This window comes from Rhinoderma darwinii, chromosome 12 (genome assembly GCF_050947455.1).
Source record: "Rhinoderma darwinii isolate aRhiDar2 chromosome 12, aRhiDar2.hap1, whole genome shotgun sequence".
NCBI lineage: Eukaryota > Metazoa > Chordata > Amphibia > Anura > Rhinodermatidae > Rhinoderma > Rhinoderma darwinii.
The window spans coordinates 40,345,292-40,368,354 of record NC_134698.1 but is presented as its reverse complement, the minus strand read 5'-3'; the positions used below and the strand labels follow the sequence as shown (position 1 = coordinate 40,368,354).

The 23,063-nt window shown below is 42.5% G+C and overlaps 1 protein-coding gene across 4 annotated transcripts in view; it reads right to left on the bottom strand.

Moving 5' to 3' along the window:
- STRN3 (striatin 3) overlaps positions 1–23,063 on the bottom strand; it is a 200,768-nt gene that overhangs the window by 71,387 nt on the left and 106,318 nt on the right. For 2 of the 4 annotated variants that reach the window (XM_075844282.1, XM_075844285.1), the window contains 6 exons: positions 22,675–22,816; positions 3,338–3,475; positions 3,041–3,174; positions 934–1,109; positions 791–838; positions 418–539 (listed from right to left, as the gene is read on the bottom strand). In XM_075844282.1, the coding sequence (XP_075700397.1) occupies positions 418–539; positions 791–838; positions 934–1,109; positions 3,041–3,174; positions 3,338–3,475; positions 22,675–22,816 (760 nt within the window). The remainder of the gene's footprint in view (positions 1–417; positions 540–790; positions 839–933; positions 1,110–3,040; positions 3,175–3,337; positions 3,476–22,674; positions 22,817–23,063) is intronic. The other 2 variants (XM_075844283.1, XM_075844284.1) reach the window with 2 other exon arrangements.

Here is a 23,063-nt window from a genome sequence, read left to right as displayed (position 1 = left end):
TCCCCGGGAAAGTTTGTTGTAGCAACAAACTTTCCAGTTTCTTATAGTAACAAACTTTCCAGTTTCTTATAGTAACAAACTTTCCAGTTTGTTGCTACAACAAACTTTCCCTGCGATCACATGACCGGGACCTGAACCAATTAGGCCCCGATCATTTCTCCGGGACCAGAGGCAGGGGATAACAGCGCGATCCGGGTGTCTGCCCTACTCGGAGACACCCGGATCACGCTTTTAACACCCACCGTGAATTCACGTTGGCGCTGCACAGAGCCCACGGGAAGCGGTTAAATCTGAACCCTACTGAGCCCCAGCACTGCCTATAAATCCTGCTTCGGAGCCCACGTTACTTTAAAAATTAAAATTTAGCACTCTACAAAAGACTGCACACAAAATTACATGTGATGGACTTTAACATACCATATGTATCATATGGATCCACATTTGGGCTTAGCATCTTCCACCACTGTATAGTAGAATCTATTCCTCCACTGTAGCAGTGTTCTCCATTACAGCTGACCACAAGGGAAAGGACCGGTCCCCTGTAAAGACAGTAAAAATAGTAGCGTCCAAAAACGGATTCCCCACACAGAAAAATAAGTCTCGGAATTGAGTATTAACACAGATTTCAATTGTTTATTTTTTTCCTCAATCAAGACATGGCATCTTGTTTAGCCAACAAATGAGGGTTCTGAATGAAAGATCACATTCTATTCCCCTACTAGGTTAAATTGCACTAAGAGAGTATAGGAAAAGTGTTCTTTAACGATCCATTTACACTATAAAAACTTACATGTGAGCTCTGAATGTATAGATTGGTTCCACATCGAATGAGGCACTCCTAAAAAGGTAGAAACAGATGCCATTTATTAAGAGCTGGTATATGTTTTGTCTTATACAACTATGAGATTTCAATGTAGTAGCCACACCACTCACTTTTTGGCAGGGACTGTTTTCTGCAAGTTCCACAATTTTAGGGTGTGATCTTCAGATGCGGTGACCAGAACAGGCTCAACTGGGTGAAATGCTAGCGCCCGCACCCCATCAAAGTGACTTCGTAGGGTGTATTTGTGGTTCCAAGTCTTCCTAAACGCATCCTTATTGGATGGCATCTTTAAAATGGAAATTAATTCTGGTTATAAACAATTACAAAATACTGGAATTAAAAGTACCCACAAAAAGATAAATCTTCCTTCGCCTGTATTTCTCTGCTGTAAATAATCTGTCAAACATAACTGACGAAGAGAATAAGTTATTTATTTATTTTTTTAATATGCAGACAATATGGGTGTGTTCACAGTTTTTTTTCAGGCAGAATTTGCCTTGTCGGCACTGTCTTTGCCACATTCTTTGCGGCGTTTATCGCCTGCAGCTATTGAGCGCCGCGGGCAAAAAAACTCAGCGAAAGATGCTTTCTCTGCCTCCCATTAATTTCAATGGGTGTTCAGAGAGGAAACCGCAGGAAGAAAGAGCATGTCGCTTGCAGGGAAAAGTTGCCTCTGCCTCCCATTGAAATCGATGTGAGGCGACTTTGGCCATTTTTTGGCACAGTTTCCGTGTCAAAAACAAAGCAAAAAACTCTGGGTGAACTAGCCCCACGCTAATAGGACAGCGTCAGAATCTGTGAAGTAACTCCACCTCAGGAGAATGGCTGGTGTGGACTTCGTCTTGGCTAGTAAGCGATTCATGATCATATTTGGCACCAAAACAACCGGGGGCCATATCTCCGGAATAGGGAGGCATAGAAATAAAACAAAAGCACCACTGGCAGGAGACAGCAGTAGTAAGGCGAGATTGATAGAAAGTAAACTATGACCCAGTCACAGGTCCTCTTTAAAGTATATCCATCATGTCAAAAGTAGCAATCATGATGACCTCCACCAGTAGCTCGGATGAAAGGGCTCAAACGCTTCAGCTTTCCTTGGCAACACTTGGAGAGCTGAAGAAGGGAAGATATACTGCGAGCGCTGCCACAGGAACGTGACACGCAGCAAAGCATTAGGACTATAAATGTCCTTAATGAAATTACTGATTGGATGTCCAGAAGAAATGTTTTTTTTTTTTAACCTGTTCCCGACCGCTGGCTGTGTATTTACGGCCGGCGACCTTAAAACCGGCACCCTAGACTATTTACGGCGCAAGTTTTAGATGTGAGCGCTGTGTATATGAATAGAGGCAGCAGTAGCCGCTATTGGTCCCGGTGATCATGTGACTGGTCACATGATCGCAGGGTTGCAGTTAGTGGCAGACTGCTGTAGGGTCTTACTAGACCCAGCACAGCCCTATTAGTGACAATAGTCACTATAAGAGGGCTGACTTCCCCTGTAACTGGGGCTGCTGTGAATAATAATAAAAATAAAAAAAAGTAAAACAAAGTGCAAATTTTTTTCAATACACATACAATACCCACCCCCAAAAAAAGTTCCCCCGACAATCATTTTCGGAACGCTAACCCTGAGCCAGTTACCCTAAAATAGACATGTAGAATATTAAAATGTACAGTAGACCATGACGATCACAAATAAAACGTCTATTTTTTGGTAAAACTATATTACCAGAAAAAAAGGTAAAAAGCTTATTTATTTTCTATTATTTTCAAACTTTAAGCCAAGAAATTCTAAAATAGCAAAAAGGATGTGTATAAAAACGATAAAAAAAAAAAAAAAAAAAAGGGAACCTGCAAAGTTTATGGAAAACATCGCAAAAATCACATCGCTAGCCCAACAAATAAAAAAGTTAGTCGTTTAACTAACGCGTGCTAAACGGTGTCTGGTCCTGAAGGATCAAAATAGCCCGGTCCTGAACCGGCTGAAGTTTACTTTTAAAAGCTGTACACTTGTGTTCATTTAACCGTTTTCCAGGGTCAAAAAAACCCCAGTAGTACATCACAGTCTAGGTTAACAAGAAGATCGCATGCTCCATTGAATGCTATATATCGCATAGAAAAAAAAAAAAATATTAATAAATTTGAATGGTATAGATACTGATATAGTTCCTACACAAATGGCTCAAAATCTTCATTGCTGTAAACTTGAACACTTACATCATAACTGTAGTCTGAATCATTAGTCACAGTGAGGTCTGCTAGGTCCCCGAGTCCCAAAACACTCTCAAGGACATCTTCTGATCCCATGATGAAGGTCTTCCCACCTCCAGACGGAAAAGTTATGGGATCTGCTATAAAAATGTAAAAAAAAATTTAAGATGGTAATAAATATATCTATTTCTAAAATGTTCAATTGTTTCCGCAACTACTATGATGACAGAGAACATAACATAACAGCACTGCAATAGACTTCATAATATTTATTGTATAACTTTCTGTCCGAGAGATTCGTACCTTCCTCTGCCCTCCCACCTTCATGATCAGTTATTCTGGTTGGTGAACAGGCTGGACTCAGGATGCCTGGCGAGACGTGGGACAGTTCCTCATCACCCAGGTCTGCAATCATATCGTGCAATTTCGTCCGGTTAACCCCTGAAAAGAAATTGCAGTGGTTATTGTTGAAAAGATATTCCCTGCTTTTGTACAGTCTATCTAGTTTTTCATTGTAGGAGCCATCTGGAGCTTTGACACAAAAGTATATTTATTTCCTCCTCGTTTAACCCCTTTAGGACGCAACCTGTTTTGGCCTTGTGGTACAGCCGATTTTTTTCAAATCTGACATGTGTCACTTTATGTAGTACTAACTTGGGAATGCTTTTACCTATTCAAGCGATTCTGATCGTTTTCTCGTGACATATTGTACTTTATGATAGTGGAAAAATTTGGTCAATAAATTCAATATTTATTTGTGAAAAACACCAAAATTTAGGGAAAATTTGCAAAAATGTGCATTTATCTAAATTTCAATGAATATAAACATTTTTGTCCACTAAAATATTGAATTTTTTCATTTTCACAAGGGATAAAGGAGAAAAAGTCGCCCTAAATTTGTAACGCAATCTCTCATGAGTATGACAATACCCCACATGTGGTAATAATTGATTCTTTTAATAGAAATAAATTAACCTTTGCAGGACTGATCCTTTTTTGCTTTTCCATTTTAGTTTCACTCCACGCTTTCCAAACGCCATAACTTTTTTATTTTTCTATGAATTGAGCGGTGTGAGGGCTTATTTTTGCAGGACGAGCTGTAGTTTTTATTTATTGGTATCATTTTTCGGTACATACAACTTTTTGATCACTTTTTATTACATTTTATTTCGAACTTTGGTGACCAAAAAACAGTGATTTTGGCGTTTTCAATTCTTTATTTCTTACGGCGTTCATAATGCACTATGACAATTTTACTTTATTCTGCGGGTCGGTACGATTACGGCGATACCATATGTATATAGTTTTTTTTGTTTTGCAGCGTTTGCACAATAAAATCACTTGTTTATAATATAATTTATTTTCTGTGTCACCATATTCTGAGCTCCGTAACTTTTTTATTTTTCAGTCAAAAAAGCTGTGGGAGGTCTTGTTTTTTGCAGGACGGGTTGTAGTTTTTATTGGTACTATTTTCGGGTACATGCAACTTTTTGATCACTTTTTATTATATATTTTGGGAGGGGGGGTGACCAAAAAATAGTGATTCTGGCATTGTTTTTAGGTTTTTTTTGCGGTGTTCACTGTGCAGTAAAAACAACATTATAGTTTTATAGATTCGGTCGTTTCGAACGCGGTGATACCAAATATGTGTACTGTTTTTTAACATTTTCATTTTTTTCCCATAAGAAGAGACTTATTATAGGAAAAAAATAATCTTTTATTTTTACACTTTTGTAAAACATTTTTATTAACTTTTTTCTTTACTTTTTACACTTTTTTTACACCAGCCTCAGCTTGCATACATGTCAGACCCGGAGGCCGTTGTCTGGCCCCCGGGTGCCATCACAAGCATCAGCAGCCCCCACAATTGCATGGGAGCTGCTGATGTGCTTCAAAACCCCTACACTCGGAGATCGCAATCGAGCTCCGCATGTAACAGGTTAATTGCCGAAATCAGCGGCAATGAGCCGCTGATCGGCAACTAGTGGAGTGTCAGCTGTCAAGGACAGCTGACCTCCCGTTTCCCGATGGACACTGTCACCGACACGGTCATCGACAGTGTGCATCGCGAACGGCAGTGACACCCTGTGACTGACAGGAAGTGTATCAGGAGGCTGATCCGTACATGGCAGACACGGAGGCCATTACTTGACCACCGGTCACCATGCTAGCCATCTGCAAACCTCACGATTTCATTGTGAGGTCTGCCGATGTGCTAGAAACCCCTAAAATGCGGTGATTGCAATCGATCACCGCAATTAAAGGGATAATTGCCGAAATCAGCGGAAATAAACTGCTGATCGGCATACAGTGGAGTGTTACCTGTCAGAGACAGCTGGCCTCCCAATTCCCGGTGCACACTGTAGCAGACAGTGTGCACAGGGAACTACGCAGTAACTGTACGTCCCCGTGCGCTAAGACACTGGCCACATGGACAGTTGCGTCATGGTGCGCCTAGGGGTTAACTTGTCCTTTACACATTCAAAAGGTGGACAGGCCCCTTTAAATGAGTTTGGCAACACTATTAGGACTCCCAGTGGTAACTTAAAGAGGTTCTGTCACCACCTTATAAGTGGCCTATCTTGTACATAATGTGATTGGCGCTGTAATGTGGATTACAGCAGTGTTTTTTTATTTAGAAAAACGATCATTTTTGACGGAGTTTTAAGCGATTTTAGCTTTATGCTAATGAATTTCTTAATGGACAACTGGGCGTGTTTTACTTTTTGGCCAAGTGGGCGTTAAGGAGAGAAGTTTATGACGATGACCAATCAGTGACAAATCAGCGTCATACACATCTCCCCATTCATTTACCTAGCACATAGCGATATAGCTAGATCGCTATGTGCAGCCACATAAACACACTATAACATTACTGCAGTGTCCTGACAGTGAATATACATTACCTCCAGCCAGGACGTGTTGTCTATTCAGAATCCTGTCACTTCTGTAGAGTTTCTGTGAGATTTACAGCAAGGCAAGCGTAATCTCGCGAGATTACGATGTAACCTATCATTTAAAACGAGATTACGCTTGCCTTGCTGTAAATATCACACAGACGCTACAGAAGTGTCAGGATTCTGAATAGCCATCACATCCTGGCTGGAGGTAATGTATATTCACTCTCAGGACACTGCAGTAACGTTATAGTGTGTTTATGTGGCTGCACAGTGATGTCGTAAGATCACTACATGCTGTGTAAATTAATGGGGAGAAGTGTATGACGCTGATTGGTCACCGTCATAAACTTCTCTCCCCAACTTCTTGGTCCCCAACTTCTTGGTCAAAAAGTAAAAACACGCCCAGTTGTCCATTAAGAAACTAATTAGCATAAATCTAAAATTGCTCATAACTGTCAAAAATGATCGTTTTTCTAAATAAAAACCATTGCTGTCACATCATGTACAAGATAGGCCACTTATAATGTGGTGATAGAGCCTCTTTAAAGATGATCTGTCACCACATTATAAGTGCCCTATCTTCTACATAATGTGATTGGCGCTGTAATGTAGATTACGGCAGTGTTTGTTATTTAGAAAAACTGTCAATTTTGACAGTTATGAGCAATTTTAGATTTATGCTAGTGACTTTCTTAATGCCCAACTGGGCGTTTCTTAGCGTTTGACCGAGTGGGCGTTGTAAACAGGAGTGTATGACGCTGACCAATCAGCGTCATACACTTCTCTCTATTCACGTACTCAACACATAGTGATCTTGCTAGATCATGATGTGCTGTCACTAACTCACACATTAACGTTACTGAAGTGTCTTGAGAGTGAATAGACATCGCTTCCAGCCAGCACGCGATGTCTATTCACAATCCCGACACTTCGGTAACGTTTGTGTGGGACTTAATGACAGCAAGCGTGATCTTGCCACATTCTGAGAGCCATAACTTTTTTATTTTATCACCGGTTGAGTGGTGTGAGGGCTTATTTTTTGCAGAATCAGCTGTAGTTTTTTTTATCGGTACCATTTATTGGTACGTAGAACTTTTTGATCACGCGTGAGCACGCTCCAAACATCACCCCCTGCACCCGGACGTAATAGCACGTCTGGGTGCGAAGGAGTTAAATTCCACGTAACAAATATTCTTCTGATGAAAAGTTGTCACAGCTACATGACTAATGGTGTAACTACCGCTGTAGCAGCCGTAGTGGCTGCTACGGGGCACGCGCCGTGCCCAGTGGAGCCGCCATGGCTGCTACATTTAATAGTATCTGCATCCTTAGGACGCAGTAAACGGTTTATCACTATGGCAGAGCAGGGAGTTATCTCCCTGCTCTGCCATTTACTAGGCTACAGGCTGATCGGCCTGCAGCCTATAAGGCACAGGGACAGGATCCCGGCGCGATGATGTCACTGGTTTACGCCGGCATACGCTAGGATCCCGTCTGTGTTGTGGAGCAGCTCCGTTCGTCGCAGAAACAGGGCCTAGGTAAGTAGAATTTTTGTTGTTTTATTTGTTTGTGGAGCACTATCCACAATAGGGGGGGGGGGCTGTGTGGCACTATCTACAATGGGGGGCACTTGTGTGGCACCGAGGGGAGGGGGGGCAGTCAAAAGTTTGCTATGGAGCCCAGTCTTTCCTAGTTACGCCTCTGTACATGTCGGTTAGCAGGAAAACGCCACTCAAAACATTACTCCAGCTGAGGCTCACTTTTTAAGGTCCCTTGAGAAAGCACCCACTAGAATGGAGAATCAAGGAAACAGAAGTGAACTCCACTATTATTTTATTATTCCCAGTTATGGTTAGCTTTGGGTGGAGTTCAAAATTAATTTACAAGCAAGACCCCCACAGATCTGAAAGCGATGGCATATCCTTTCAATGCGTTGAAGCAAAAATGAATGTAAAAGTTTCATGTGTGGTAGTGCCCCCTGGCAGGTAGTGACACACACCGCCCCCTTGTAGACGGCGCCACTGTAGCTCCCCATAGGAGCGGAATCCCTCTGGCCGGGGATTCCGCTTCAGGAGTTGCCCCCGATGTCCCGGTCCATAAATTAATAGTGTTGTCAGGGGCTTCGCTTGGAGCGGAAGACCCGGCCAGAGTGTCGGCAATGCTTTGGCCGGGGATTTCGCTTCAGGAGTTGCCCCTGATGTCACTGTCCATATATGGATAGTGACGTCAGGAACTTCCCCTGGAGCATGAGTCCCAGCCACAGCGTCGGCAACAGATTCCGCTTCAGCAGTTGCTTCTGATGTCACGGTCCATATATGGATAGTGACGTTGGGGCCTCAATCTAGGAGCGGAATCAAGGGCCAGAGGGATTCCGCTAGGTAGGTACAGTGGCACTATCTACAGGGGGGGGTTCCATCTACCAGGGGGCTGTGGTACCACCTACAGCAAAAAAAATCTCCTCCTCACATGCACTTCGCACTGTGAGGAGGAGTAGAGAGCGAGCGGCAGAAAGCACGGCCATCACTCGGATCACATCTTAAACGTCCCCATAGACTTCTATTGGAGCCGTCTGGCCGTGAGAATGGCCCAAAATAGGGCATGTTCCATTTTTTGACGGCCCGTCAAAAAAGCGGCCGTGTGAATAGCTCCATTCGGGGTCTATTGTTTTCACTGTGGCCGTATGATGGCCGATGAATAAACTGCCGTCACATGTCCGACTATCCCTGCCGTGTGAATAGGGCCTTACTAAAGTCCAAGTAGTGGTGAACAGGATAAAGAAGAAAAATAATTCTGATAATCATTTTTACAGACAATAGGATAATAAAAGTCCATTACTAGACAGTCTGCAAAACTGGCCCCAAAGATTTCATTTTCGGTTTGCTTAAAGGGAATGTAGCACCTCCTATATTTTTCCCTAATTAATACCATATTGTGAAAAAATCTGTTTACATTTGTTCTTATTTTTTGGGATTGTAGATTTTTATATCCAATGTTGTGTACATGATTATGGGGGCAGCCATCTTGTCTGAGCTGCTGTTAACAGCATTTAGAGATATGCATTACAGCAGCCACATGGACCATAGTAACCTGTGAACAGGAGGGGACCCATTGATTTCGATGGTAGTGTGTATTGTGCCAAGGTCATTGTCAGGGATGGGATGAGGCAAGCCTGGTCAATCGCCAATTGTCAATGGTAGTGTGAGAGTGTGTATGTATATGTTACCTTTCATTGTAATCCTGCCTGTGATAATGAGATGAGATGACTGTTGAGAAGTGATCTCTACAGAACAGGAAGTGTCAGTCTATTGTGAGACTCATTGGCCAGGGTAAAGCTGGAACACTTTAGGATTATTTTTAACCCCTTAGTAACCACCAATACTCCTTTTTACGGCGGTCACTAAGGGACCTTAGGCTAGGACGACGCCTTTTCACAGTGGCCCAGTCCTAATCCTGCACGGATGTCCTGAGCAGGCTGGATCCGGAGCTCAGCTGTCTAATGACAGCCGGGCTCCTGCTCCAATAGCCACGGTCGAAGTGTACTTAGATCGCGGCCATTTAAGCAGTCAAAAGCGACCGCGGCATTTAAATCATTTATAGGGGGAGGGAGCTCCCTCTCCCACCCATCGGCGGGCCGGAAACGCAACCGCGGGCCTCCGATGGGGTGCCATGGCAGCCCTGGGTATATGCCTATTAGGACGTGCCGGAGTCACGTTCTAATAGATTGCCTGTCAGATTTACACAGTCAGGCAATAATGCTTTGGTATACTAAGTATACCAAAGCATTAAAGCAGCGATCTAAAGATCACATAGAAAAGTCCCCTAGTGGGACTAATAAAATAAGTAATAAATGTGAAATAAAAATTACAGTAAAAAAACATGAAAAACATTTTTTTCAATAAAAAGTGGTTTTACTTAGTAAAAGTATAAAAAAACAAACAAAACTATACATACATGGTATAGTTGCGATCGTAACGATCCAAGCAATAAAGTTAATATGTAATTTAAACTGCACCGTGACAAAAACGCAAAAAACAAATGGTGAAATTGCTATTTTTTTCCATTGATCCCAAATAAAGTCATAATAAAAAAGTTAATCAATAAGTCCCATGTACCCCAAAACAGTACCAATCAAAACTACGGCTTGTCCCGCAAAAAACAAGCCCTCATCATTGACGGAAAAATAAAAAATATTACGGCTCTTGGGAAGAGACTATGCAAAAAGCAAATAATTTTAGTTCAAAATAGTTTTTATTGTGAAAAAGTAGTAAAACAAAAAACATCTACATATGTGGTATCGCCGTAACCATACCGAACAACAGAATAAAGGTAATGTGTTATTTACACCACACAGTGATCGGCGAGAATTTAATACGCATAGAACTGCAGAATTTCAGGGATTTTTCTCTATCCCCCCAAAAAAAAGGTTAATAAAAGTTAATCAAAAAATGATATCTACCCCAAAATGGAGCCATTAAAAAGTACAACTAATCCCGCAAAAAAGTCCTCATACAGCTATGTCGACGGAAGAATAAAATAGTTATAGCGCTTTGAATAAGACTATAGAAAATCAAAAAAAATTGCTTGGTCATTAGAGCCTAAAATAGACTGGTCACTAAGGGGTTAATATAGACGCTGCCCGAGTGCGGATTATTACCCTCTTCCCATTGAAGCAAATGTGCATGCACAGCAGAGACCAATAGGCTGCTAGTCAGCTTATTTCACCACGCAATCATATGACCGGGAACGTTAATATTGGGTTCACACGTTGCGATAGTGTGTCGTGTGGCAAAACCACACTTTAAAACACGAATTGCCGCAAATTGTAAAATGTTTCACCTGTAAAAACCATGGCAATAACAGTTTCGTGGCAATTCATGGTAAAACGCATGCGGCACAATACTGCAAAATGTGAACCCAGCCTAAGAAGTCCTGTGCGCTATTGCAAAACTGAGCACCCATCTCATCAGAGTTAGGCCCAATGCACACGACTGTAAAAATGATCCGTAATTGCGGACTGTAATACGGTCCGCAATTACTGACCCATTCAGTTCTATTGGCCGCGGACACCTTTCCGTATTGCTATGGATGGGTGTCCGTGCCGTAGAACTGTGCCAGGAATTATGGACCATGTCCGTAATTTCGTGTTTTACAGGCCGTACTCACATACTTTGTACGGCTGCCCGTGCCCGCAACAGTGGGCCATGATTGTGGGCACGTGTGCATGGTGCCTTAGGTGTGTGAATGTCAATATGTTGCACCTGTGAGAACACTCCCCTATATAACATTATGGCTCTTGTGAATCTTGATGGAATTGTAATTCGCCTTTATTGAAGTTACCATTTTATTTTCAAGACTCGGACACAGCATGTTTTAGGATCCTGTAAAAATAAAACATATCCTGACTGATCAGATGTATTTTTGCATCAGTATGCATTATATAGAAACGAATAGGATCCGTCAAAAGACCCTTTACTTTAACCGGTTAAGGACTAGGCTGTTTTACAGCTAAATGACCAGAGCAAATTTCACAATTTTGCTATGCGCTTCTTTAGATGACTATAACTCTGTAGGTGAATAAAGTTAATCTTTGAATTTTACACTCTTTTTAAAGGACAGATAGGGCTTTGTTTTAGTGGCATTTGTCAGTATATATCATTTTTATTTTTTTCTCTAAAGTGGGCAAAATTGGAAAAAAATGCAAGAATTTAGCAAATGCGTCAGTTTAGGCTAGTATTTTTCACACACGGTATAGACCACGGCCAAAATTCATCTCCTTTCACGTTCTTCCACTTCTCCCGTGCATGGGGATACCAAATCGGTGTGCCTTATTCACTGTGCGGGCATGTGCCAGGGCTTGGCATAAAAGGAGGCTTTTTGGCCTTTTCGGTCCAGGAATTTTGCATTTGATTTTAGAGCCGCATACTGTTTTCTGGGGGGCCTAATGCTGCTGAAACATTAGAAACACCCCATAAATGACTTCATTCACACAAGTAGACCCCACAAGGTTTCCTTCAAGGGGTTTATCATATTTTTAGCAAGTCCAGTTTTCTTCTGAAAGTTTCTTGAATAAGATGGATCAAAATAAAATTAGCAATTTTTTAGCAAATGCGTCAGTTTATACCAGCATTTTTCACACACGGCATAGACCACGGTCAAAATTAACCTCCGTTCACATTCTGCCACTTCTCCCGTGCACGGGGATACCAAATATGTGGCCTTATTTATCACATAGAGATGTAGGAGGGCGGACGATAGAAGAAGATTATGTCACATATAGCTTTTTTTCAAAGCTGGTTTTACAAAACTCAACAGAGTTTCTATAACACTTCCAAAATATCTGCTCTTGAAGCAGAAATCCCAAAATATTCATCTAGGGGTATAATGGGAATTTATTTTTTGGGGTTTTCTAAAATAAGAAATTGCAGGTTAATGCAAATGGAGCTCTCCAGCAGATGAACTTTAGAAAACATCAAACATGACATCCACCCCCCACCCATTCCCTCCCTCACCCTTGGAGTAAAATCATGGGAAAAATAAAAACGTAATGTAGGGCAAATATATTTTCAACAAATTAACTAAAATCTAATAATTCAGAACAGTGTGGTATTTTTTAAAACATGGCTCAATGCACAGGCCTGGTTGCGAGGGACATGAGGGACAGAAATATCGGGAATCTTTGCGGTGCCCGTCTTTTCTGCAGACGCGGCACTTTTTCTGGGGGTTGCTTCTGGTTGCTGTTGGGGGAATCCGACTGATGAAGTGTCTTTCAGTCAGTCGCGTGACATCCTCAGACTGGGGGCATTCTCGGGTGTCCTGAACATCAAAAATGAGGCCTTCAATAATTTTTCCCTGGAAATCCAGGTATGTGTCTCTGCCTCTGTTTTTTTTGTAGAGCACAAATGAGTTGTGGATGGCCACCTGTAACAAATAAATGGCCACCTTTTTGTACCAGGTTTTAGTTTTGCGTTTTACTAAATAGGGCTGTAAAACCTGGTCGCTTAAATCCACCCCCCCCATGTACTTGTTATATTCGGACACGCTCACTGGTTTGTGCTTGTCCGATGTTGCCCCCCTTTCCCTCACTGCCACTGTTCCTGCGGTATGAATCGTGCTTAGCACATACACATCTTTGCGATCCCTGAACTTGACCGCCAGCAATTCTTCAGATGCATAAGCACAGGAGTCCCCCTTTACCATGCGCTTCCCCACTAATTGCTGTGGAAAACCAATTCTGTTTTTGCGCATGGTACCACATGCCCCAGTCCTTGCAGCATGCAAATGCCTAAACAGGGGCACACTCGAATAAAAATTATCACAGTACAGGTGGTACCCCTTGTGAAGCAGAGGCTGCATTATCTCCCACACGATCTTACTGCTGGTGGAAAGATCAGGGGGGCATCCAGGAACATTTATTGTGCGGTCCCGCCCTTCATAAATCCTGAAGGCGGTGGTATATCCTGACCCGCTTTCACACAATTTGTAGAGCTTAACGCCATATCTTGCCCTTTTGGAAGGTAGATATTGGCGAAAGCTAAGTCTGCCATGAAAGTTGAGGAGGGATTCGTCCACACTTACATTCTGCTCAGGGGTGTAGAGTTGCAGAAATAAATTATTCAGGGAATTTATTAGCGGTCTTATTTTGAACAACCGATCCCGATTTGCATCGGTACTTGGGGGGGCCTGTGCGTTGTCATTGAAGTGGAGGAACCTCATTATTGTCTCATAACGAGACCTGGGCATTACTGCAGAATATACTGGGGTGGCTTGGGCGGGTCTTGTTGACCAGTAAGACCTAATGGAGGGCTTTTTGACAATACCCATATTTAGGGTGAGCCCCAAAAAAATTTTTTATTCCTGCAAATTGGTGGGCGTCCAATCTCTGGCATGGGTGGATGAAGGTTTCTGCCTTATATATTGCGTGGCATATAAATTTGTTTCGTGGACAATCTGATTTAGGATGTCGTCCGTTATAAATAAATGGAAGTAATCCATTTGGACAAAATTTGTATTGTCCACGGTTATGCCAGGAGTGGCCGTAAATCCGTGGATTCTAGGCCCAAAAGATGGGGCAGGTGCCCATACAAGAGCCTGGACTGGAGGGACCAGGCTGTCCCGTGCTACAGCGCTACTTGGCCCTGCGCTTTCATGTTCCGCAGTTTCGACTGCATCAGGGACAACGTCCCCTGAAGATGAACCTGAAGTGACGCTGTCATCGTCACTACCTAAAACAGGTTCCATCTCGGACGCCATCTCTGATGCGGTCTCCGACTCAGACCACAGCATGGCGTATGCCTCCTCGGCGCTAAACAACTTCCTCGCCATAACGTAACTAACACTAACACTAACTAAACAAATTTTTTTTTTTATATAAAACACACAAACTAACTGCTATATATATCTACACTACCGCTAACAAAAAAATAAACCGCTATTGCTATATATATTATATATATGTGGATATATATATAATTATATACTCCCTACCTGCCTATTCTAATAGAATAAAAGAAAGAAAGGTAGATAGATAGAAAAAAAGATAGATGGATAGATAGATTGTATAGATAGATAGAAATCTATCTATACAGAGAATGTTTTAGAGTGTAACTGTATTTTTTTGTAACTGTAACTGTAATCTTCTGGCAGCAATTCTCCCGAGTCTCTTCTTCTCCTCAAACTGAAACAATGTTTGAGGAGAAGAAAAGAGGCAGGAGATTTACTGCCAGAAAAGTCAAAATAAAACAAATGTGGTCGCTGTGATAGGTTTTCACAGCGACCACATGTTCAGGGACCATCAGATTGGTCCCTGATACTCTGCCCAGTGCCCAGAGCTGTTGGTAACAGCGTGGGCACAGGGCTGTGTGCACGCGATCGCGTGCACACTGTTTTCTATGCAGAAATGCATGTGATCGCTGTGATTGGTTGTCACAGCGATCACATGTTCAGGGGCCAAAAGATTGACCCCTGACATTCTGCCCAGTGCCCATGGCTGTTAGCAACAGCCAGGGCATAGAGCTGTGTGCACGCGATCCTGCGTGCACAGTCTCTGAAGTGCGGCCGTATATATACTATACGCCGGACTTTAGAGACCCTGACCGCTGGCCGTATAAATACGGCCAGCGGTCGGGAACCTGTTAAAGATGCTCTGTCACTAGTTTAGTAATGCCTGATCTCCTCGCTGATCTAATAGGCGCTGTCACACTGATAATGCTAGTGAAAATTGTGTCCCAAAACATTATTTTCTAAGTTATGAGCATTTTTCTAAATATGTGAATGAGCGATTATTAGACAAGTGGGAGGTAACTGCTGCGATTCTCCTGAGGTGGAGCTGCCCCACATCCTCTGACCTGTCCTATCAGCATGAAGCTGCTTCACACACTGTGATACTAAAGCAGCTTCAAACAGCCATATCTCAGGCTGTGGACCACCTAGAACAGAGATTCCAATCTTTCATATGACACCGGGATCGCAGTTCTAGCTGTGACCGAATCGGAGATATCGCCAGTTGAATACACAGTCGGGAATGGAAGCTGTATACTATATGATCACACTGTGTTGCTGGGCAGGGAAGGGGGGAGATGCTGTATGCTGATTGGACAGAAAAGATTACACTGCCCAGTGTGAATAGAAAGAGTCACCTCCTCCTATTTGGCTATTAAAGCCACATTATCATATTTAGAAAACTGCTCATAACTTAAAATAAAAAAAAATTAAAAACAAATCACACTGTAGTTATCAGCAAAGCGCCTATTAGATCAATTAGGAGATAGGGAATAAACCAGTGAGGGATCCTATTTAACCCCTTAACGTCATCCAACGTATGGGTACGTTGGAGCGTTAAGTGGTCACCGTGACAGAGTAAATATGGCTGCTGTCCCAGCAGGCCATCTTTACACGTTGCCCAGGGGGGTGGCGCCTCCCTCGGATGGGCGATGGCTGCGATTGGTCGGTCAGTTTAGACCAGCCGAACGCAGCTTTTTGGGCCAAAAATAACTATCACTGTGCCACAGGGCACAGTGGTACTGTAGGAATTGGTGCTGTCTAGGATGGCAGCAATCCCTGCCGTATACTTGTAAGGCAGTGTGGTGATGGTGCCACCCTCCGATCGCTACCATTGGTCGGTCCGCATAGACCGACCAATCGTAACCATGGTGGGCGTTTCAAACACCCTGCACCAGCTCTGCCCACCTCATTCCGGTTAGGAACGGTGAGCAGAGCTGGTGTGATAGTCTGTGAACCGAATACTTATCCTTGCGGAGGCCTTCTGTGCTGCAATCGTCATCTTCTGCATCTTGCTGTGTGATCACTGACTGATCATCATCACCAACTGTACTGCTGCAGATTTTTTTTTTAGCAGCAGAAGCACTAGTGATTGCTAATTTTCCCTTTCCCAGTCCCCGAGCCCCCTCCCCCCGTGTACGTCCTGCGGCCGCTGATCAGTGACCAATTTTTGGCACAGGACTTTTTTTGTCAGTTTTGCACCATCTCCATGTGTGCGCCCTGCGGCCACTGAGTGCTGATCAGTGACCAACACCACTGATTAGCATGTGTGGTCATTTTTTATTGCAGGTTTCGTATTTTTTTATTTTTCTGCCAGCACCATCTCCGTGTGTGTGCCTTGCAGCCTTTGAGCGATGATCAATGACCGACATTACTGATCGGCATTTATGCTCATTTTTTGGCGCAGGTTTTTGATTTTGGGCCTATTTTTACTGCACCATTTTCTTGTGTGCGCCCTGCGGCCACTGAGTGCCGAGTCCATAATCAGACTCAGTGGTAATTTATTGATGCAGTTTATTTGGGCCTTTTTTTTCCCCATTTTTCTGCCAGCACCGTCTGTTTGTGCGCCCTGCAGCCCTTGAGCGCTGATAAGTGACCACCATCACTGATCAGCATCTGTGCTCATTTTATTGGCGCAGGTTTATTTTTTGGCCTATTTTTACAGCACTATCTTTCTGTGTGAACCCTGCGGCCACTGAGTGCCGAGTCTATAATCAGCCTCAGTGGTAATTTGTTGACGTAGGCTTTCTGGGCGCATATATATATATATATATATATATATATATATATATATATATATATAAAAATAACTGTAAAAAAAAGAGGATGTATAGTTCGGTATAGCTAGTACCTGCATAGGTAAGAAGTTAGGGTAGCGGACGTATAGGTTAGCATCCGTTACATAATAAAAAAAATAGCATTTACTGTAGTAGATTTCCTATACTACAGTTTTTTCTAAAATATAGTGTTACATTAAGTGTTAGTGATACTATAGCTTTATAGTTTTAGTCTAAATTTACTGCCATATCATTTTTATACTACAGTTTTTTTTAGCACTAATATATAGCATCACAGACATTCACTAAATTTTACATAGCGTAGCTTTATAGTTTTAGTCTAAATTTACTGCAGTAGTTTTTATACTACGGTTTTGTTTTGATTTTCCAGATTCAGCGTCACTACATTTTAGTTAGCCCTTATTCACACGACAGGGTTTCCGGTCCGGGTGACGGCCGTTCATAAATCGTCCGTCACCCGGCTGCATTAGGAACAATTGACCCCTAATGGGGCCATTCACACGACCGTTTACCCGGCCCCCATAGAAGTCTATGGGGCCGGGTAATACACGGCCATCACCGGAATGTGTCCCGAGTGATGGACATGTATTCCGTCGCTCGTGCTCTCTCTCTCCTCCTCCTCACAGTGCAGAGTGCATGTGAGGAGGAGGAGGGTCTTTTTTTGCTCCCTGTAGGAGTCGGAATCCCCAATCCCCGGCCGGGGATTGGGGATTCCGCTACAGGAGAAGTGCGTGACTGCACTGTCCATATATGGACACAGCGATGTCACTCTCTTCTGCAGCGGAATCCCCAACGCTATGGCCGGGGATTCCGCTACAGTAGAAGTGAGTGACTACACTGTCGATATATGGACACAGTGACGTCACTCACTTCTGAAGCGGAATTCCCGACCTGTGGCAGGGAATTCCTCTCCAGGAGAAGTCAGTGACTACACTGTCTATATATGGACATTGAAGTCAGTGACTTCTCCTGGAATGTGGGGGGGGGGGGATGGGTGCAACCTACAGGGGGCAGGGTGGCATCACCTACAGGGGGCAGGGTGGCATCACCTACAGGGGGCAGGGTGGCATCACCTACAAAGGGCTGTGTGTGTCAAAAGAAATTCATCCGATTTTAAAACGGACAGGGAAAAAAACTGATGCAAAACGGGTCAAAATCGGCCGATAAAAATGGCAACACGGCCCGGAACGGATGCAAAACGGCCGGGAAAAAGGGCCCAAAACGGCCGAAACTAGGACCCTGTCGTGTGAATGAGGCGTTAGTGTCAGGAAATTCTTTACAGTTTTTCATGTTTGCAGAGGTTCTGAGGTGTCAGTACAGTTAAAAAATGGTCAGAAATCAATCTTTTATATATTCATCTAGGGGTATAATGGGGTTATTAGTTGTATTTTAAATCGTACAATAACGTGGGCAAATTCAGTTTTAGTTGGAATAATCTGGACAAGATGGGCTACATTTTCCAGAAAATATAATTAATTCTTATTGGTCAACATGAAAAGAATAAAGAGGATGTTAATGAAAATAAAAGTATAAATTTAGGAATCCAAAGTAGTGTGGTACGTCTTAAAGCATTCTTTTCTACAGAGGCCAGGTTGTGTTGGACACGTTTCACAATGGTAGCGGGTTTCCTTTCTGATGCCTTTTTCGTAACACACACAGCATCGTTTTGTCGGCATACTCTTATTTTTATTTTTTTTGCGGAGGGGGTAAATTTCATTAGGAAAGTGCTGTCCAGGCACTACCCTTGAGACCTCACTTGTTGAAGCTGTACTGGGGCCGGCCACCTCCTATTCTCCATATATGAGGGCCATTATTAAATTTTCTTGAAAATCAAGAAATGTTCCACCAAGGCCGGCACTTCTGTAAAGCACAAATGCATTACATAATGCTACCTGTGTGAGATGGACCACGAGCTTTTTATACCATATGCGAGATTTTAAAATGGCACTCTAGTGTTTGAGTGCCTGGTCAGATAAATCAACCCCTCCCATAAATTTGTTGTATTCTTGAATACAGACTGGTTTAGGGGTTTCAGTGCCAGTACCTCGAACATGGACAGGGGAGCTTCGGTCACAATGTATTGTGGTCAGGATTAGTACATTTAGTTTGTTTTTATATTTAACGCACAATACATAGTCGCTACAAAGGGCTCTGCGCTCTCCCACCCTAAGCATTTGCCCCAGTAGTTTTTTCGGGAGTCCTCTTTGGTTCTTTCGTATTGTGCCACATGCTACAGTACATCTGCCAGCAAGGCATTTAAAAAGCGGTATGCTGGAATAAAAATTGTCTAGATAAAATTGGTAGCCTTTATCCAACAGTGGGTATATCATATCCCATACATTATCCCACTTAGTCCAAGGGCTGGGGGACATTCTTGGGGCTCTATTTGTGAATCCTTCCCTTGATATTTTGAAGCGATGTATATACCCAGATTCACTTTCACACAATTTATAGACTTTGATTCCGTACCTTGCCCTCTTGTTAGGCAGATACTGTCGAAAGTGAAGCCGCCCTTTGAAGTTAACTAGCGATTCGTCAACTACAATCTGTTTTTCGGAGGTGTATCCACAAACTTACTGTTAAAACGGGTGTTTATGGGCCTTAATTTATATAATCAACCCAAAATGATCCCGTTTTGATAGGGCATCTGGTATTATGACCTTTGGTAATGTGAATAAATAAGAGAAGTAAACAATGATCCATTGAGTGTGTTTACGCGTTAATGTCTCTATAGGTCACCTCTTTGCTCTTATTTAGTTGTGGCGTGTTTACCCAGTTGTTCCCGAGTCAACAGATCCAGTACATTACAATATCCGTTTCAGTGCATCCGCGGCAGCTGGTTGCTGGGCAACACAAGATGCCTTCGGGATCAGGTCTGACATGCACACTGGAGGCCATGCGAACGTAACAGCGTGCGTGCGTGCGTGTATAAATATATATATATATATATATATATATATATATATTTCCCCGGAATCCGGGAACAATTAGAGGGGTATTACCATCTTAAGCATTTATGGCATACCCACAGGATAGGTGCGAGAGTACCGATTCACGGCCCCTGCAGTCTCCATATGGTTCGATGGGAGTTACGGAAAGAATCAAGTGATGCACCTATCAGACATTTATGGGATATCCTGTGAATATGCCATAAATGCTTACGATGGCAATGACGAATGATTATTATGCAATGTCAGGATTTTATCTTCGGCCAATTCAATTTTCTATTCTTCAGAGATGAGATGTTGCATGTGTCCAGCAGCTGCTTACTAGTCCCCTCTGCACAGAGAGCCAAAAGGTACATGTCAAAAAGGAGATCAGTCAGGGTAACTGCTGACCAAAACAACTTTTCGCCCACAGTTTTCCAATGTTTGCGTTCAGCCAAATTAGCTGTAATAATTTAACCCCTTAATGGCCATGCCTTTTTGTGCATTAATGATAAAGGATTATTTTTTGTTTCTTCACTGTCGCACTCCAAGAGTCATAACTTTTTTTTTTTATTCCGTCGACATAGCTGTGCTTGTTTTTTGCAGGACGAGTTGTATTTTTCAATTGCACCAGTTTTGCATGCATATAATATATTGATTACATTTTATTAACAGCTATTCCAGCACTGTTTTTCTGCATTATAATTTTACGCCATTCACTATGCAGCATAAACATGTTACCTTTATTCTATGGGTCGGCACAATTACAGGGATATCAAATATATAAAGTTTTTATAGGTTTTCCTATATAGGGATTGCACAATAAAAACCCTTTAAAAATAAATACTTGTTTGTGCATCGCCATATTACAAGAGCCGGAACTTTTATTTTTCCATCGATGTAGCCATGTCTTCTGCAGGGCAAGGTGTTGTTTTTATTGGTACTATTTTGGGGTGCATGGGACTTATTGATTAACGTTTATTTTATTTTTTTATGTGGGGAATGGGAGAAAAGGAATTTTGCAGTTGAATTCTGGACGCCATTCCTCTGTCAGTTTAATGTGCTAACTGTATTACTCGAGTCGTTACGATTGTGGCAACACCATATATGTGTATGCGTTATTTTACTTTTTTACACTTTTGCTAAATAAAACCACTTTTTTTGAAAAAAAAAAAAAAGTGGTTTCATTCTTATTTTTACTGTAATATTTTTTTCATAAACTTTATTTAACGGTTTCACTCCCGCCCCCCCCACTACGAGACTTCACTTTGTGATCTTCTGATCGCAGATATAATGCTTTGGTATACTTCGTATACCTATTAGGCAGTTGCCTATTGCCAATTAGACCTGGGGGCATTTGTTAGGCCCTCGGCTGCCATGGAAACTCATAGGTTTCACAGCGGCATCTAAGGAGTTAGACGGAATCGGAGAACGCTTAGATTCCGGCAGGAGTCTGGCCGTGTATAACAGCCGGGCTCCTGCCGCTGATCTTGTGGGTACAGTGACAGCACCCACGAGATCAGAGTGACTGATATATTCGTCGCTATGCGGGAACTAGCTCCTGCTTGTGATGGATATACCCGTCACTTGTCGTTAAGAGGTTAAATTTGTTTGGCTTTACGCATTGTTTTCAGTAATGGGCACCATTACTTCCTTTACAAGAAAGATACTACTGAAATACCAGAGATACGGATTTAAAAGCCCCCCTTAGGCCCTGTTCACAAAGAGTTTTTGCAGGCAGAAAAATCTGCCTCAAAATTCAGTTTGGAATTTTGAGGCAGATTTTGCTCTGCCTGCAGGACGTTTGCGCCGTTTTTCGCTCGCGCCCATTGAGCGCCACGGGCAAAAACGTTGCGAAGTACGCTTTCTCTACCGCCCATTGATGTTAATGGGAGGTCAGAGACGTAAACGCCTGAAGATAGGTCATGTCGCTTTTTTCCCGCTCGCGGGAAAAAACGCCTCCGCCTCCCATTGAAATCAATGGGAGGCATTTTTAGACTTTTTTGGCGTGTTTTCCGTGTCAAAAAACTCAGTGTGAACTGGGCCTAACAGTCCAATTTTAACTCGCAGTTATGAAACAAAGAGGCAACATACTTACATTTACTTATCTATCTATTGTGTATTACATCTATGCCTTTTTTTTTATTTGACATTTTTATAACCTCTTGTATAAACGATTGCATGATGCATAGTACTGCGACGGGCATACTCCCTGAACTGTTCTCATGCCCATTGTTACCTTTGAGCCAAGCACTATCAATATTGGGTCATCCTTACCTATCTTGCTTTGTCAGCGCTAAACAGATATGGACCTGACTAAGGAACCATTGTGGAATTCGAATCGTGTTGTCCCAATTAAAGCTTTTTGTTTTCCCTACTACTCGGCTATAAGTGACTATTAATTTGGTGGCAGTGCTTGAGTTTAAGAGCGAATATTTTTGTACTTTTTTATGCTACTGGTAAATGAAAACGCAGTTTACAACAGGCAGCCCAACAATTCAAAAAGTGAAAAACATCTTATTTGCATTCTGAAGCGAATGAGAAATCCCAAATCTGAATACACCAAGATAATGTTTTTATGTAAGAATGGCTATAAAGACTCGATAAGCCTGGCAATGTGCTAAAAAATACAGCTAAATCTCAACTGTGGGAGGGGAGGGGGGGGGGGGGAGCTACAGTTCGACTGATTATATGTGAAGTACAAGGTCAGTGGTGTCTAGGTAAAAACAAATACGTACACTTACCCCACTCTGTCCCATCTCCTGAACTTCTGGCCTCTCCAGCACCTTCACCATCTTCTGCAGTCACAAGGAAGTCAAACTCTTTCAATGCTTCCTCCGTGTCATCAGCAAGTTCAGCAGCTAAACCTTCATTTCCAATCTGTTTAAGTAAAAGTAGAAGATATTGATCTTCCCATATTATATTCATTGTCAAGCAGTAAAACTGTTCAGTACAGAACAATCAAACCCAAATTGGGTGTCTCCTACCCCTTTGGGTACATATGTCCGCTTTTTTACATTTTATACAGTATATATTAATGCCATTCATCAGGATCAGCTACATATCAGTTATGGCTAAGTAGTGTTTAGGTCTGAAATATCCCAGCTCTCCTGCTTGTCACCACAAG